Here is a 14,047-nt window from a genome sequence, read left to right as displayed (position 1 = left end):
GGTAACACTTTAATAAGTACAGTAATAAAGTATTTACATATCATTTTTAAACTATTAATTTATAGTTAATTCATAGTTAATAAATATATATATATAGTGGTATATATTAATAGGCTAAATACAATTAGTGAGTTCTTCATTCATTGTCATTGTAATTAACACAGTAATTATGGTTTAATTAGCTCATATGTAAAGGGTTAGATAATGGGATCATGGAAAATGGGGGAAATGTCAGGGATAGAATATACAGTTACAGTATAAAAACCATTACATCTATGGGGAGTCCCTGTAAATCACAAATGCCTGTGTGTGTGTGTGTGTGTGTGTGTGTGTGTGTGTGTGTGTGTGTGTGTGTGTGCGTGTGTGTGTGTGTGTGTGTGTGTGTGTGTGTGTGTGTGTGTGTGTGTGTGTGTGTGTGTGTTTTTGTGTGTGTGTGTGTGTGTGTGTGTGTGTGTGTGTGTGTGTGTGTGTGTGTGTGTGTGTGTGTGTGTGTGTGTGTGTGTGTGTGTGTGTGTCTGTCTGTGTGTCTGTCTGTGTGTGTGTGTGTGTGTGTGTGTGTGTGTGTGTGTGTTAAACATTTTAAGGAACACTGAATATGAATGCAATTCATGTCCAATAAAGTTTGATTTAAAGCACTTAATGACATTTTCCCATTTTGCCGTGATAGTTGGGGGCCTTAAGCACATAAATGGGTAATTTCGCGCAAATTCATCTAAAAGCGCCAAATTTGGCACAGATGTAGCTCAGGTCATACCGAAATGATTTAGCTAGGGCGCCGGAGCCAGCGACCCTCGGGGCCAAGATGGCGGCCAAATCCAATATGGCCGCCGCCCGAAAAGGGTTCCGGCTTTAACTTTTGAACCACATGAGTTACAAATACAAACTTGATATGTTTTTCAGCTTAATTGATCATGAGAAACACATAGGAATGTTTATATTTATGACCCAGTATATCTGGACCCCTTGATCCTCCAATTCCAATATGGCCGCTGTCCAAAAAAGCAGTTTGGGCTGTAGTATGGGGCCTTACACACCATTGTTCGCGCAAATGCATCTACAAGCACCAAATTTGGCACAGATGTAGCTGAGGGGATACTGAAATGATTTAGCCAGGGCGCCCGAGCCAATGGTCCCTGAGATCAAGATGGCGGCCAAATCCAATATGGCCGCCGCCTAAAAGGGTTTCGGCTATAGCTTTTGAGCCAGATGAGATACAAATACAAACTTGATGTCTATTTTACCTTCTTTGACCATGGGAAACCCATAGGAATACTTACATTTATGATTGGGTATATCAGGACCCCCCAATAACCCTAAATTCAATATGGCTGCTGTCCGAAAAACGGTTTTGGCTACAAATTTTGAACCAAATGCGCTACAAATGAGGATGTGGTGTCTATTTTATGTTTATTGACCACAGGAAGTCCATTGGCATATTTATATTTATGCTTGTGTAAGTCTGGAACCTGTATTCTTTTCAAGACTGTGGTTGAAAATCCTTTTTTTTTACCACAACTTTGAAGGTTATTCTCAATGTTGATTCATTTCCTTATAAAAGTGAAATGGTTTTCAGTTTACCACAGGTGAATACATTTCAAAGTGTAATCATATAAGAAAGAATAAGACACAAGTATTATTGCAAGGCAATATTTATATTATATCAAATTGTTAAAATAATAATATAGTCAATTTTTCCAAAACTCTTAAAGGTTTGCTTAGCATAACAAAAAAACAGCAATAAAATAAAAAACAACAGTGAATTATCATTATCACTCACAATCACTGGATCTCTCATTGTCTTCACCATCATTGTTTGTACAAGCACCCTCACATGCACATATAGAAGTGCAACGAACTACGGCTTTACAGCACTTACAGTGCCCTCTACATGCTGTCTTGCAGCCACAGTGGAGGAGAATGGTGCAGGCTTTACTGGCGTCTCCGAGATTAGTCCAGTAAGGTTCCCAAGTCTTGCTCGTAGAGTCCCGAAACCATCCCCATGCATTGAACTCTGGGATATCTTGCTGGACAGCGGTTGCCTGATTCCAGTAGAAGCTGGCCTGCAGCAGTGCTCTTTTGATGTGCTGAATCAATGCAGCTTGGGTGGGTGGCAGGTTCTCGAAAGACTTGGTACCATTCGAGAAAAGGTGATGTCTAGCTTCATCTACACGGCTGGAACCACAGCTCTTGCTGTACATGATGATGACCATACGCTCCAGTCTTTGGACATGGACGTCATTGTTGATCTGTTCAGGCTCCAAGGTGAGGGTAACCAGAGATTCTGTGAGATCTGGTGTTGCCTCCCAAGCTGCCCATGCACTCTTTTTCCCATGGCACAGAAAGGGTGAGGTTGTGTCACAGCCTGTTAAAGCGTGGAAGAGTGGTAAGGCTAGTGACTTCTGGGGACCAAGATCCTTGCCGTCCTTCGGATGAGAAGTAAAACCGAGGTCCTGACTCTCTGTGGTCATTAAAAATCCCATGGCATTTCTCATAAAGAGTAGGGGTGTAACCCTGGTGTCCTGGCCACATTCCACACATTGGCCCTTACCAATCATGGCCTCCTAATAATCCCCTTACATTGAATTGGCTCTATCACTCTCTCTCCTCTCTCCACCTATAGCTGGTGTGTGGTGAGCGCACTGGCGCCGTTGTTCTGTGGCTGCCGTCGCATCATCCAAGTGGATGCTGCACACTGGTGGTGGTTGAGGAGAGACCCCTGATATGATTGTAAAGCGCTTTGGGTGTACAGTAGTACATATGAAAGCGCTATATAAATGCCTCATTCTATTCTATTCTATTCTTGCTGATTTCATGAGCAGGAATGTCCCTATAGTTTTTTCCACCTGCAAAGCCGATCCAGAGCTCTGTGAGGCCGAGTGTGTTGAAGAAGCGGATGGCAAGGATGACAACATCGCTGTCGACAGTCTGGACAAATGCCTTTTTATGGCCATTGGCCCCAGCATGTGCAAGATGCAGGATTATTCTAGTGCTTCTGGATGATTACAAGGCTGAAGGGCAGACATGTCATACCCTGGTCTGTTGGAGAGTACAGCATCTTTCTTGGTGGAAAGGAGGAGTTTACCTGACATGCCATGCTTGGTTATCTCTTCACTGATATATCCAAATAGTTAAATATATAACAATATATCCAGTATATACTGTATATAATAGATATATCCAGTTACATTTTGGAATTGGAGTTCTCCTATCTCCTTTAGTTCTTGATCCGGTTCCTCTGCGTTGGTGAGTTTGTGTTTTGAGGTTCTCCTCTGGATATGTGTCAAACACAATATCCAGTCACGTGACAGATTCATAGCTCATGTGTGACCTCACAAACCCAGCAATATTGGTGTTAACGTAGTCATGGAATGTTTTTTTAAGTAGTTGGCCGGACCATTTGGACCATGAGCTATGAATCTGTCACATGAGCTCATCATGTACAGCAAGACCTGTGTTTCAAGCCGTGTAGATGAAGCTAGACATCAGTCTCTCGAGAACCTGCCACCCACCCAAGCTGCATTGATTCAGCACATCAAAAGAGCACTGCTGCAGGCCAGCTTCTACTGGAATCAGGCAACCGCTGTCCAGCAAGATATCCCAGAGTTTAATGCATGGGGATGGTTTCGGGACTCTACGAGAAAGACTTGGGAACCTTACTGGACTAATCTCGGAGACGCCAGTAAAGCCTGCACCATTCTCCTTCACTGTGGCTGCAAGACAGCATGTAGAGGGCACTGTAAGTGCTGTAAAGCCGGAGTTCGTTGCACTTCTATATGTGCATGTGAGGGTTCTTGTACAAACAATGATGGTGAAGACAATGAGAGATCCAGTGATTGTGAGTGATAATGATAATTCATGTGAGAGACCATGAGAATTCACTGTTGTTTATGTTATTGCTGTTTTTTTGTTATGCTTAGCAAACCTTTAAGAGTTTTGGAAAAATTTACTATATTATTATTTTAATAATTTAACATAATAGAAATATTGCCTTGCAATAATAATTGTGTTTTATTCTTTCTTATATGATTACACTTTGAAATGTATTCACCTGTGGTACACTGAAAACCATTTCACTTTTATAAGGAAATGAATCAAAATTGAGAATAACCTTCAAAGTTGTGGTAAAAAAAAAAAGATTTTCAACCACAGCCTTGAAAAGAATACAGGTTCCAGACTTACACAAGCATAAATATAAATATGCCAATGGACTTCCTGTGGTCAATAAACATAAAATAGACACCACATCCTCATTTGTAGCGCATTTGGTTCAAAATTTGTAGCCAAAACCATTTTTCGGACATCGGCCATATTGAATTTAGGGAATTTGGGGGTCCTGATATACCCAATCATAAATGTAAGTATTCCTATGGGTTTCCCATGGTCAAAAAAGGTAAAACAGACATCAAGTTTGTATTTGTATCTCATCTGGCTCAAAAGCTATAGCCAAAACCCTTTCAGGCGGCGGCCATATTGGATTTGGCCGCCATCTTGGTCTCAGGGACCATTGGCTCGGGCGCCCTGGCTAAATCATTTCAGTATCCCCTCAGCTACATCTGTGCCAAATTTGGTGCTTGTAGATGCATTTGCGCGACAATGGTGTGTAAGGCCCCATACTACAGCCCAAACTGCTTTTTTGGACAGCGGCCATATTGGAATTGGAGGATCGAGGGGTCCAGATATACTGGGTCATAAATATAAACATTCCTATGTGTTTCTCATGATCAATTAAGCTGAAAAACATATCAAGTTTGTATTTGTATCTCATGTGGTTCAAAAGTTAAAGCCGGAACCCTTTTCGGGCGGCGGCCATATTGGATTTGGCCGCCATCTTGGCCCCGAGGGTTGCTGGCTCCGGCGCCCTAGCTAAATCATTTCGGTATGACCTGAGCTACATCTGTGCCAAATTTGGCGCTTTTAGATGAATTTGCGCGAAAATGTGCTTAAGGCCCCCAACTATGACCTAATTTGAAGTGAGAATGATTTACTACTAACAACCAATTAACAATTCCTTTACTATGAGCTGATTCAACAATTATAATTGTCTTAATTACAGTGTCAATGAATGAAGAACTCGCTATTTGTATATAGCTTATTAATATATTAACAATGCAGAGCATACAGAGCATTTGTAACAATAGTTTGTTAATGATTCGTAAGTACTTTATTACTGTATACTTATTATAGAGTGTTACCCTATATTTTTCTGAAACTTGTCTAATATATTAATATGTATACTGGTGGTCAAAAGGTTGTGGATTTTTAAATATTTTTGAAAGTCTCTTCGGCTCACCAAGGCTGCGTTTATTTAATCAAAAATACAGTAAAAGCGGTAATATTGTGAAATATTATTGCATGTTAAAACAACTGTTTTCTATGTGATTATATTTTAAAATGTAATTTATTCCTTTGATGGGAAAGCTGAATTTTCAGCATCATTACTCCAGTCTTCAGTGTTCCTTCAGAAGGTCCTTCAGCTGCTCAAGAAACATTTCTTATTATTATCAATGTAAAAAACTGTTGCGTTGCGCTGCTTCATAGTGTTTATGAAAACCATGATAAACTATTATTTAAAAGCTTTCGGTAAATAAGATTTTTTTTTAAAAAGAAAAGATATTAATACTTGTATTTAACAGTGACAGTAAAATAATATTACTGTATATTATATATTAATATTAAATGTATATTGTTACAAAAGATTTCCAATTCAAACAAATACTGTTCTTTAGAACTTTCTATTCATCAAATAATTAATCACAGTTTACACAAAAGTGTTAGGCAGCACAACTGTTTTAACAGTGATAATAATAATAACCATTATTATTAAATGATCACTATTTATAATTCATAATACTAGTTATTGAGCATTAAATCAGCATATAAGAATGATTTCTGAAAGATCATGTGACGCTGAAGACTGGAGTAATGATGCTGAAAATTCAGCCTTGCCATCACGGAAATATATTTTACATATCGATATATATTTTATATATAAATATACATAATCCCATGTTGTTAATAAGGTGCAAAGAAAAGCACTTAAAATGTATAAACCGTTTTAAACATAAGCCATAAGAAATTCTTGTTAATGATTTGTCATTTTACTTTTCAACATGTAGCAAAACCTAGCAAAAATCTTAGCTGAGGACCACTGTACTGTAATGCTAAAATCCTATTTTATTTTTATTTTTGTCAAATCTAATGTAATCTCCTTTCTCAGGTTAAAGAAGAACTGTGTAAGAAAGCAGAGCGCAGGACTACGTGGGTGCTGTGGGGTGGGATGGCTTATATGGCCACACAATTTGGCATTCTGGCACGGCTGACCTGGTGGGAGTACTCATGGGACATCATGGAGCCCGTCACGTATTTTATCACCTACGGCACTGCCATGGCTATGTATGCTTACTTCGTGCTGACACGTCAGGTGAGCAGCTCCAGCTCTTTATCTCTAGATCAGTGGAATTTCATAAGGTCCCTGTGAATAAACAGCAGGTGGAGATCCGTCTGACCTCTCTGCCGTTGTTCTCTCACACAGGAATATCTTTACCCAGACGCCAGGGACAGACAGTACCTGCTGTTCTTTCATAAGGGAGCGAAGAGAACACGCTTTGACATTGAGAAGTACAACAAACTGAAGGATGCGATTGCTGATGTAAGCTAGTGCACAAACAAACATCACTCTTTTCAGTCATTATGTACTCACTTGACATGGTGATTTGGTAATATGGTTTGTCACAGTAATTAATATGCACAGTTTGGTATGGTGGACAATTAATAACACAGATGTACATCCAGCTGGTAAATAAGTAAATAATTAGACACGAAATATTGACTTGAGTTGAAATATTTTATTAGGTCTTTATCAGTTGCTTTAAGGGATACGGTGCAGTCATACAGAGCCTAAACATATTACACGGCATTTTGCCACATAAATTATTATGGGGATGAGAGATATTAATTTGAGATGAAACTGATCATGAAACTGTTTTAAAATCTTACCAATTTCTTATCTTATAATCCATTACAGTGTACAAAACAATCATTGCAAAATGGAAGCAGCTGCATTTATACGAAACAAGAGAGCGAGTCCGCGATACCCGGATGACATAATAAAATTATTGTACACAAAATATTGATTTGAGTTTTAAAATTTTAGTAGCTCACCAAACACAAAACTTCCACGAAGAAAAAACATTCCTAGCCGGCCTTCAGTTACCCGGATAAGCGTGTGTTATCAGTTTGTAGCGGTTGTTATCGGGGGATAACGTACTGCTGGATGGCGCAATTGACCAATCAGAATCAAGTATTCCACAGAGCTGTGTAATAATTCTAGTTAAGCTTTGGTTTATTCTTCTCTGAGCTCATGGTAGCTTAATCAACTCACATTTGTATGAAACGTGTGAGCATAAACAATAGAGAAAGACAAGGCATGTGTACAGGATCAGTATATTGGATCCATGCATTAAGTCAAATAGCAGGCTAATACTCCTGTTGCTGTCTGTGTTTTTAATGTTAATCAAACAACAAAAGACAAAGTAGTCACTTACTGCTCTTGCCTGAATAACTTTTGTAACTTTAACAAGGATTAGTCTATTTCATTTATACAGTGAAGATTGTATGCAGTGTTATCTTCAGTGATGGGAATAACGGCGTTATAAATAAACGGCGCTACTAACGGCATTATTTTTTTCAGTAACGAGTAATCAAACTAATTACTATTTCCTCCGTTACAACGCAGTTACCGTTACTGTCAATAAAAATGCGGCGTTACTATAATTGAGATCACTGAAGCGGTTTTCATCCGAGTAGGCTCTCTCTCAGCCATATGAGCTGCAAAGTTTTTTCTCTGGGTGTGTGTTTATGAGGCGCCGGACTGGACATAAGCGAGGCGAATGCCGCGAGCGCGCTCGACAGTGTGCGAGAGAGACCGAATGTGTCCGAGAACGCGCTCGATAGTGCGCGAGAGAGACCGAGTGTGTCCGAGAACGCGCTAGATAGTGCACGACAGAGACCGAATGTGTCTGAGCATAAATACTTTATTTATAAATAAATTACACATTTCAGCATTAGAATAATCTCTGTAGCATACATCATATGCAATGTTTTGATTAGTTTATAACATAAACTCCAAAATAACTTGAAGGAATGTTCAAACATTCAAACACATTTGAACGTTCAAACACACGTGCGGCAAACATGACTAGAATTTGGCTAAAATAACCTCTGATGATGACGTTCTCTGTAGGTTATAAAAATAAACCCCCAAAAGATTATATTTTATTATTATTATTTATGTTGGTACATTGTTCAGTATTATATTGATAGCACTTTTTGTTAAACTTACTATTGTGTGGAAGAAAATACTTCAAGTAGGCTATACAGAATGTCTACCAGTTGTAAAGGTGTGTGAGTTTTATCATTTTAATTAAATGCACTAGTGTATGTATATTTTTTATTACTATTTATTTATTTTTGGTACATTTCCTAAGAAGCATGATTTATTTTTAGACTTTATTGTTGGCCAGTTGTGGTCTGTGCAATAAATATTAAACGTTCTATTGATTGTGTTTTGTTGTTCCACTATAGTAGTGATAATATTTTAATATTTAAGTTAATAGGTGTCTCTCACATTTCCCACAGCAACATTAAACTAGTGTAGATTAGTGTACAATGTTTTATAATAATAAGATGTTATATTTAGTGTCCATGTAATTCATTTAACATTTCATATTGGGGGTATCCAAGAAATTTCTTATATTTAAACTTTTTTTTTTTTTTTAAGTAACGCAATTAGTTACTTTCCCTGGTAATTAGTTACTTTTGTAATGATGTAATTCAGTTACTAACGCAGTTACTTTTTGTGAGAAGTAACTAGTAACTATAACTAATTACTTTTTTAAAGTAACTTACCCAACACTGGTTATCTTACATTTGATTACTTTAATCAATTTCTGGGCCTGAAAAGCACTGTTTATTTTTATTTGTATCTTTGCTCTATTGTATTTATGTGTGCTATTCCTTGTTGTTGGATTATTTGGTTTTATTTTCTTTATTTTGATTTGACAGTAGTCCTTTTTCCCCCTGAACATAGCACACACCGAACCGAACTGAAACAGTGAATGTAAAACAGTGATACAAACCAAACTGTGAGTAATTTGAACCGTTACACCCCTAACTGATAATAAGAATCATTATTAATAATTGAGCATCAAATCAGTATTAGAATGAATTCTGAACGAACATGTAACAATTAAACATAGATTAATCCTTATTAAAGTTACAAAAGTTGTTCAGTCAAAGGCAGTGAGTAATTTTCTCAGGGTAGATGGCAGCAGGTGTATATTAGGCTGCTGTCACTTTAAGAGCTAACGCGCAGATCCAATATACTGATGCACATGCATTTTCTTTCTCAACTGTTTCTGTTCAAGAGAGTTAAATCCAGTATTCACGCGCTGTCTTGAGATGCTGATTTCTGGGCGCACAGAAAACTTCCCACACAGCAAGTAACGAATTGAGTTCACTTTTACTTCTTCCTGTGCTTGAATAATTCATTTAAACTTAATTTAAACTTTAACTTAAACTTAAACATTCGCTACGATGCAGCACTGGCCTGTCAACTGTCCCGAGCTTCAAGTGCTCACAAAATTAAGATTTTATAAATGTATATTAAAGATATTACCAGCCAACAGGCGAATGACACCATTTCTTAAGCCTTCCACCGAAATTACCCCGAACAATTTTTTATTTTTTTCCCAGACCTGTTGCTTTTTGCATTTCCACTGCGGTTTTAAGTACCGTGAAGATTAGGCAAATTACTCTGGTGATGTAGGACTGCATGGACCGCAACAGATTTTTAAAAATGGTGGTTGAAATGAAATTATCCTAGAACTATTGGCGGAAGTACCCAGATCCAAACACCAGCACCATTTTTAAAAAAGCTGTGTAAACACTCATATTATAGCCTATATATTTACTCTAGAAACTAACTCTACCAACATGGAAAACGGTGATAGATGGGCCTATCAGCCTTTACGCTGAGGAGAAAATCCAACCCAACTTTGAGGGGACCAAGCGAAACATGATTATGTATTTCTCAGCTAGCAACGCTGGATATCGACCACATGGCATACGCTAATAACTTTTCATATACTGTCTTTCTATATATAACAGCTATATCTAATAACGTATTAGACAGGACTGTTAGACAGATCGTAAGCTAATGAACACGAAGAATGCACTGGCTCTGGCGTTCTCAGCGTCGTCACAACAACAAGCACATCTTGCGTCACTTCAGAGTTCTTACTGGCGGTGTGAATGCAACCAGGAAAATGTTCCTAAGGGAACCATTTGCTCCCGGGGAACCACCATGGTGGATAGTTCCTAGAACTAAGTTCCTAGAACTACCTGGTGCGAAAGCCCCTACTGTGTACCACCCCAAAGTTCCTAGTTCCTAAGGAAAGTTCCTGCAGTGGAAAAACTGCTATATACTCCAACTTTAACAACTTTTACATATACAACTCCAATTTTACTCTCATTTGGAGTTTGACTAGTGTTCATTTTAGGCCCTGTTTTGTCATCTGTCAAAAAAAACACTTTATGGGTCACATGGATTACTTTTAAGATTGCTATGGTGCTTGTTGTAATTTTTGAAGCTCTTATTTTTTTAAAGCCCCTGATTACTGTCTGTTTTTGTTGTGCGGAAAAGAGCAGTGTGAACATTTTCTCCAACATCTTTTCCCCAGGCGGAGTTGGATCTAAAGCGTCTACGAGACCCGCTGCAGTTGCACCTCCCTGTCCAGCAAATCAATCCCAGCGAGGACTGATGAGAACGTGAAGCCCTTTCTGCCTCTCGCTCTTATTTCATTCACTTCTGCCTCTTTGCGTTTAGTTTTCTGTCTGTCTTTTTGTGTTTTGTTTTATCTCTACAACCTCAATGAAAAACCATATCCACAGCAAGCTTCTGAGATTTATTATTATCCTTTTTGTTGTTTTCTTTAATTTGGTAAGTCTATGCAGAGGAGAAGAGATACAATTAAATGAAATGGCTAACTGCATCCATGACAGATGCCCTCATAACGCTACAGGACCACACAGAGAAACACAGCTACTTCAGACAGGAAGTTGGTTGACTGGGATTCAAACAGTACATTGCTATGAGACAATGACCCCACGTCTTGCATGGGACACTGACTCTGAGGTCTAAAAACCCTCTGCCCTCGGTTTGAACAGTTTTTCTTCCACATTGGAGTACTGCTGATATCCCTAACTCTGACACTTTGCAGAAGAGATTTCGGGATGTGTTGCTCTTTTCCATCTCGGAAAAGATCCGTTTACCATCGAACCAGTCCTCTTGTGGCTGAAACGCTGCATTGACACCTGTGCCCAAGAGCCTAAGCTAAACCGTCTTGATTACTTTCTCGCTTCCTGTACGGACATGTTAAGAGCTGAAGACAGACCTAACAGCTACAATATCACTGTGTGTTCTATTATTCCAAAAAGAAAAAAGAATCAAAGAAATGTTGGCACTTTTTTTAAAAGCCATATTATGTTTATTATAATGATGAAAAAAAAAAGAGAGAAATGAGTAGAAACCTTTTCTTTTACTCATTATTAGATGATTTTATTTTTATTTTAACCATGCCACCAGACATTACACACCTGCAGATGCTCTGATACTTTATTTTCCGAGATTCCCATCATAAAACGACGCTCAAATAGTTCATCCCTAATGCTCTGAGCTTTCTTTCTTTAGAAATATGATGTACCTGTACACACTCCATCGGTTTACATTGTGATGGGAAACGCACATACACATGCTCGCTTGGCAGATGGATCCTTTTTTTCAAAAGGTCGGCTCTTTTCTCTATAAATCTTCTTTGGAACATCATCAAATGGCATTTTCCCACAGTGCCTCACAGCATCTGCTGCAGCGTGCTTGTTACTAAACACCTGTTTATCAGACGCAATTACTCATCGAACGGTCTTAAGGCAGGTCACTGTGTAAAATGCGATTTCTTTTTCTTGAAAAAAGGTTCTGGACGCAATCAATTTCTCATCAGTCATGTGGCGTTTTTAGCTGCATATATCTGCCTCGATATGCCAAGTCTTCGGGAACGTGCAGAGAATGTGTAATATTTTAGATCTAGAATTAGCGTGTGTTTTGCACACTTTGTGGCATGCTATAGAGAGAGATCGTCGCATCCTTTGTCTATATGTGCTATCTTTAGCCGACAGGCCTTAGCAATGATTCTGGCTGGGTTGAGCTGATCTTCAACATCATTTGTATATTAATACAATTATGAAAACGAAGTTTTCCTGTGTTTCGACAGAGGTGGTCACCCAGACTGTTTGAATCTGAGGGATGTGAAATCAACTTGACCCTTGTTGTTCTCTAAAAAAAAAAAAAAAAATTGCTCATATCACGTTTTTTAGGCCAGTATCCTGACCCATAATCTTGTTGTCTCTTAAGGGTATTCCCTACGCACTCAGACCACATCAGAGAAATAGCTCTGTGATTCTCTAGCAGAAGTCCATCCATTTTATCAAACTGTCCATGTTTGTGCTTATGGTCGTCGTCATCATCATGCGGCCATGTTTGTGTTCTGTTCGTGTCTCTAGAGGCGGATAGGGCACATAAGAGTTTCAAATCCCCAGAAGAAGCATGTCTTCATTCTTACTGTGTGTTAAAATATTACAGGGTGAGACTCCAGCCCACAGCTTTGAAATAAAGAACATTAAAAAGATAGTTCATCCAAAAATGTTAATTGAAACTATAAAAGAAATACTATATTAAACGCTATATACAGTGCCGCAGTGATGAAGTATTTGTGTATGATAACCCGGAAGTAAGCATCACCTTCGTTGACTCGACAAAAACGTTCGTGAGGACGTGGGATGTCCATGACAACCTCAACTTTGTTAGAGAAGTTGGGTTAGGGTTAGTTCACCAAAAAATGAAAATTATGTCCTTGTTTACTCACCCTCATGTCTATTTTTAATGAAATCTGAGAGATGTCTGTCCCTCCTTTGACAGTCTACACAACTAGCATTTTGATGCTTCAAAAAGTCCATAAAGAGATCGTAAAACGAATCCATATGAATCGAGTGGTTTTGTCCAAATTTTGGCTTGATCGCTTTATGTGATGAACAGATTGAATTTAGGCTTTTATTCACATATAAACATTGATCATCAAACATAAACGGAAGCTCATCTGTACTTGCTTGAAAGCGAGAACAAACCTAATTGGTTCTTGCTGAAGCTCAAACGTGCTGCGTAACAAGAGAATGAACCTCATTGGTTCTCGCATGTCCATCAAACATGTTTGAGCTTCTGTTTACCATATCTAATGTATGGCTTGATGAATGTACATATGTGAATAAAAGACTAAATTAACTCTGTTCATCATATAAACTGTTCGTGTCTCTTAAGGAATTGGACTAAACTGCTTCCAAGAAGAACTTACGGATTTAGGACAACATGAGGGTTATAAATGATGGGAGAATGATCACTTTTGGGTGAACCAGCCCTTTAATATATATCAGCAATACCCCTTATGTCGGAAAATAAAACGTAAAAATGTTTTGAGTTTGTGTTCACCACAGACTGTATTCCAGGCATTTAACCAAAACCCCATTCAAAAAACCCATTGACTTTAGGACAGTGGAAGTGGAAGTGCTAAAATGCTAACTCGTTCCTGGGATTTGACCCACAAAATACGTCACCCCTGCAGCACTAAATTCCAAGTCTTCTGAAGCCATACAGTACAACAATTCTGAGGAACAGAATTAAATCTTTTCCCTTCCACCAAAGCTCTGAAATGTCAGTCATGTTCTGATTCAAACACTGATGTTAGTTGACCCAAAAATGAACATTTTTACTTATGTACTCACTCACCCTCATGTCATTCCAAACGCATTCATCTTCGAAACACGTATGATTGTTAATATTCTCTCATAATTTTCGTCCATTCATTGAAAGTTCCTGCAACCAGAACTTTGATGCATCGTTTAGGCTTTTATTAATATATACAGCACACATACATGGGACATG

General features: G+C 38.4%; 1 protein-coding gene across 2 annotated transcripts in view; it reads left to right on the top strand.

Moving 5' to 3' along the window:
• mcu (mitochondrial calcium uniporter) overlaps window positions 1-10,949 on the top strand; it is a 94,031-nt gene extending 83,082 nt beyond the window's left edge. Inside the window, exons 7-10 of one of the 2 annotated variants that reach the window (XM_081350613.1) lie at window positions 6,218-6,421; window positions 6,533-6,649; window positions 9,089-9,143; window positions 9,426-9,500. In XM_081350613.1, the coding sequence (XP_081206739.1) occupies window positions 6,218-6,421; window positions 6,533-6,649; window positions 9,089-9,130 (363 nt within the window). In that variant the 3' untranslated portion in view covers window positions 9,131-9,143; window positions 9,426-9,500. Of the gene's footprint in view, window positions 1-6,217; window positions 6,422-6,532; window positions 6,650-9,088; window positions 9,144-9,425; window positions 9,501-10,739 lie in introns of those variants that run through there. The other variant, XM_081350612.1, reaches the window with a different exon arrangement.
• Window positions 10,950-14,047: the final 3,098 nt, after the last annotated feature.

The sequence above is a fragment of the Scardinius erythrophthalmus genome, assembly GCF_964197995.2.
Source record: "Scardinius erythrophthalmus genome assembly, chromosome: 21".
Lineage (NCBI taxonomy): Eukaryota > Metazoa > Chordata > Actinopteri > Cypriniformes > Leuciscidae > Scardinius > Scardinius erythrophthalmus.
This window is presented reverse-complemented; position numbering and strand designations above follow the sequence as displayed.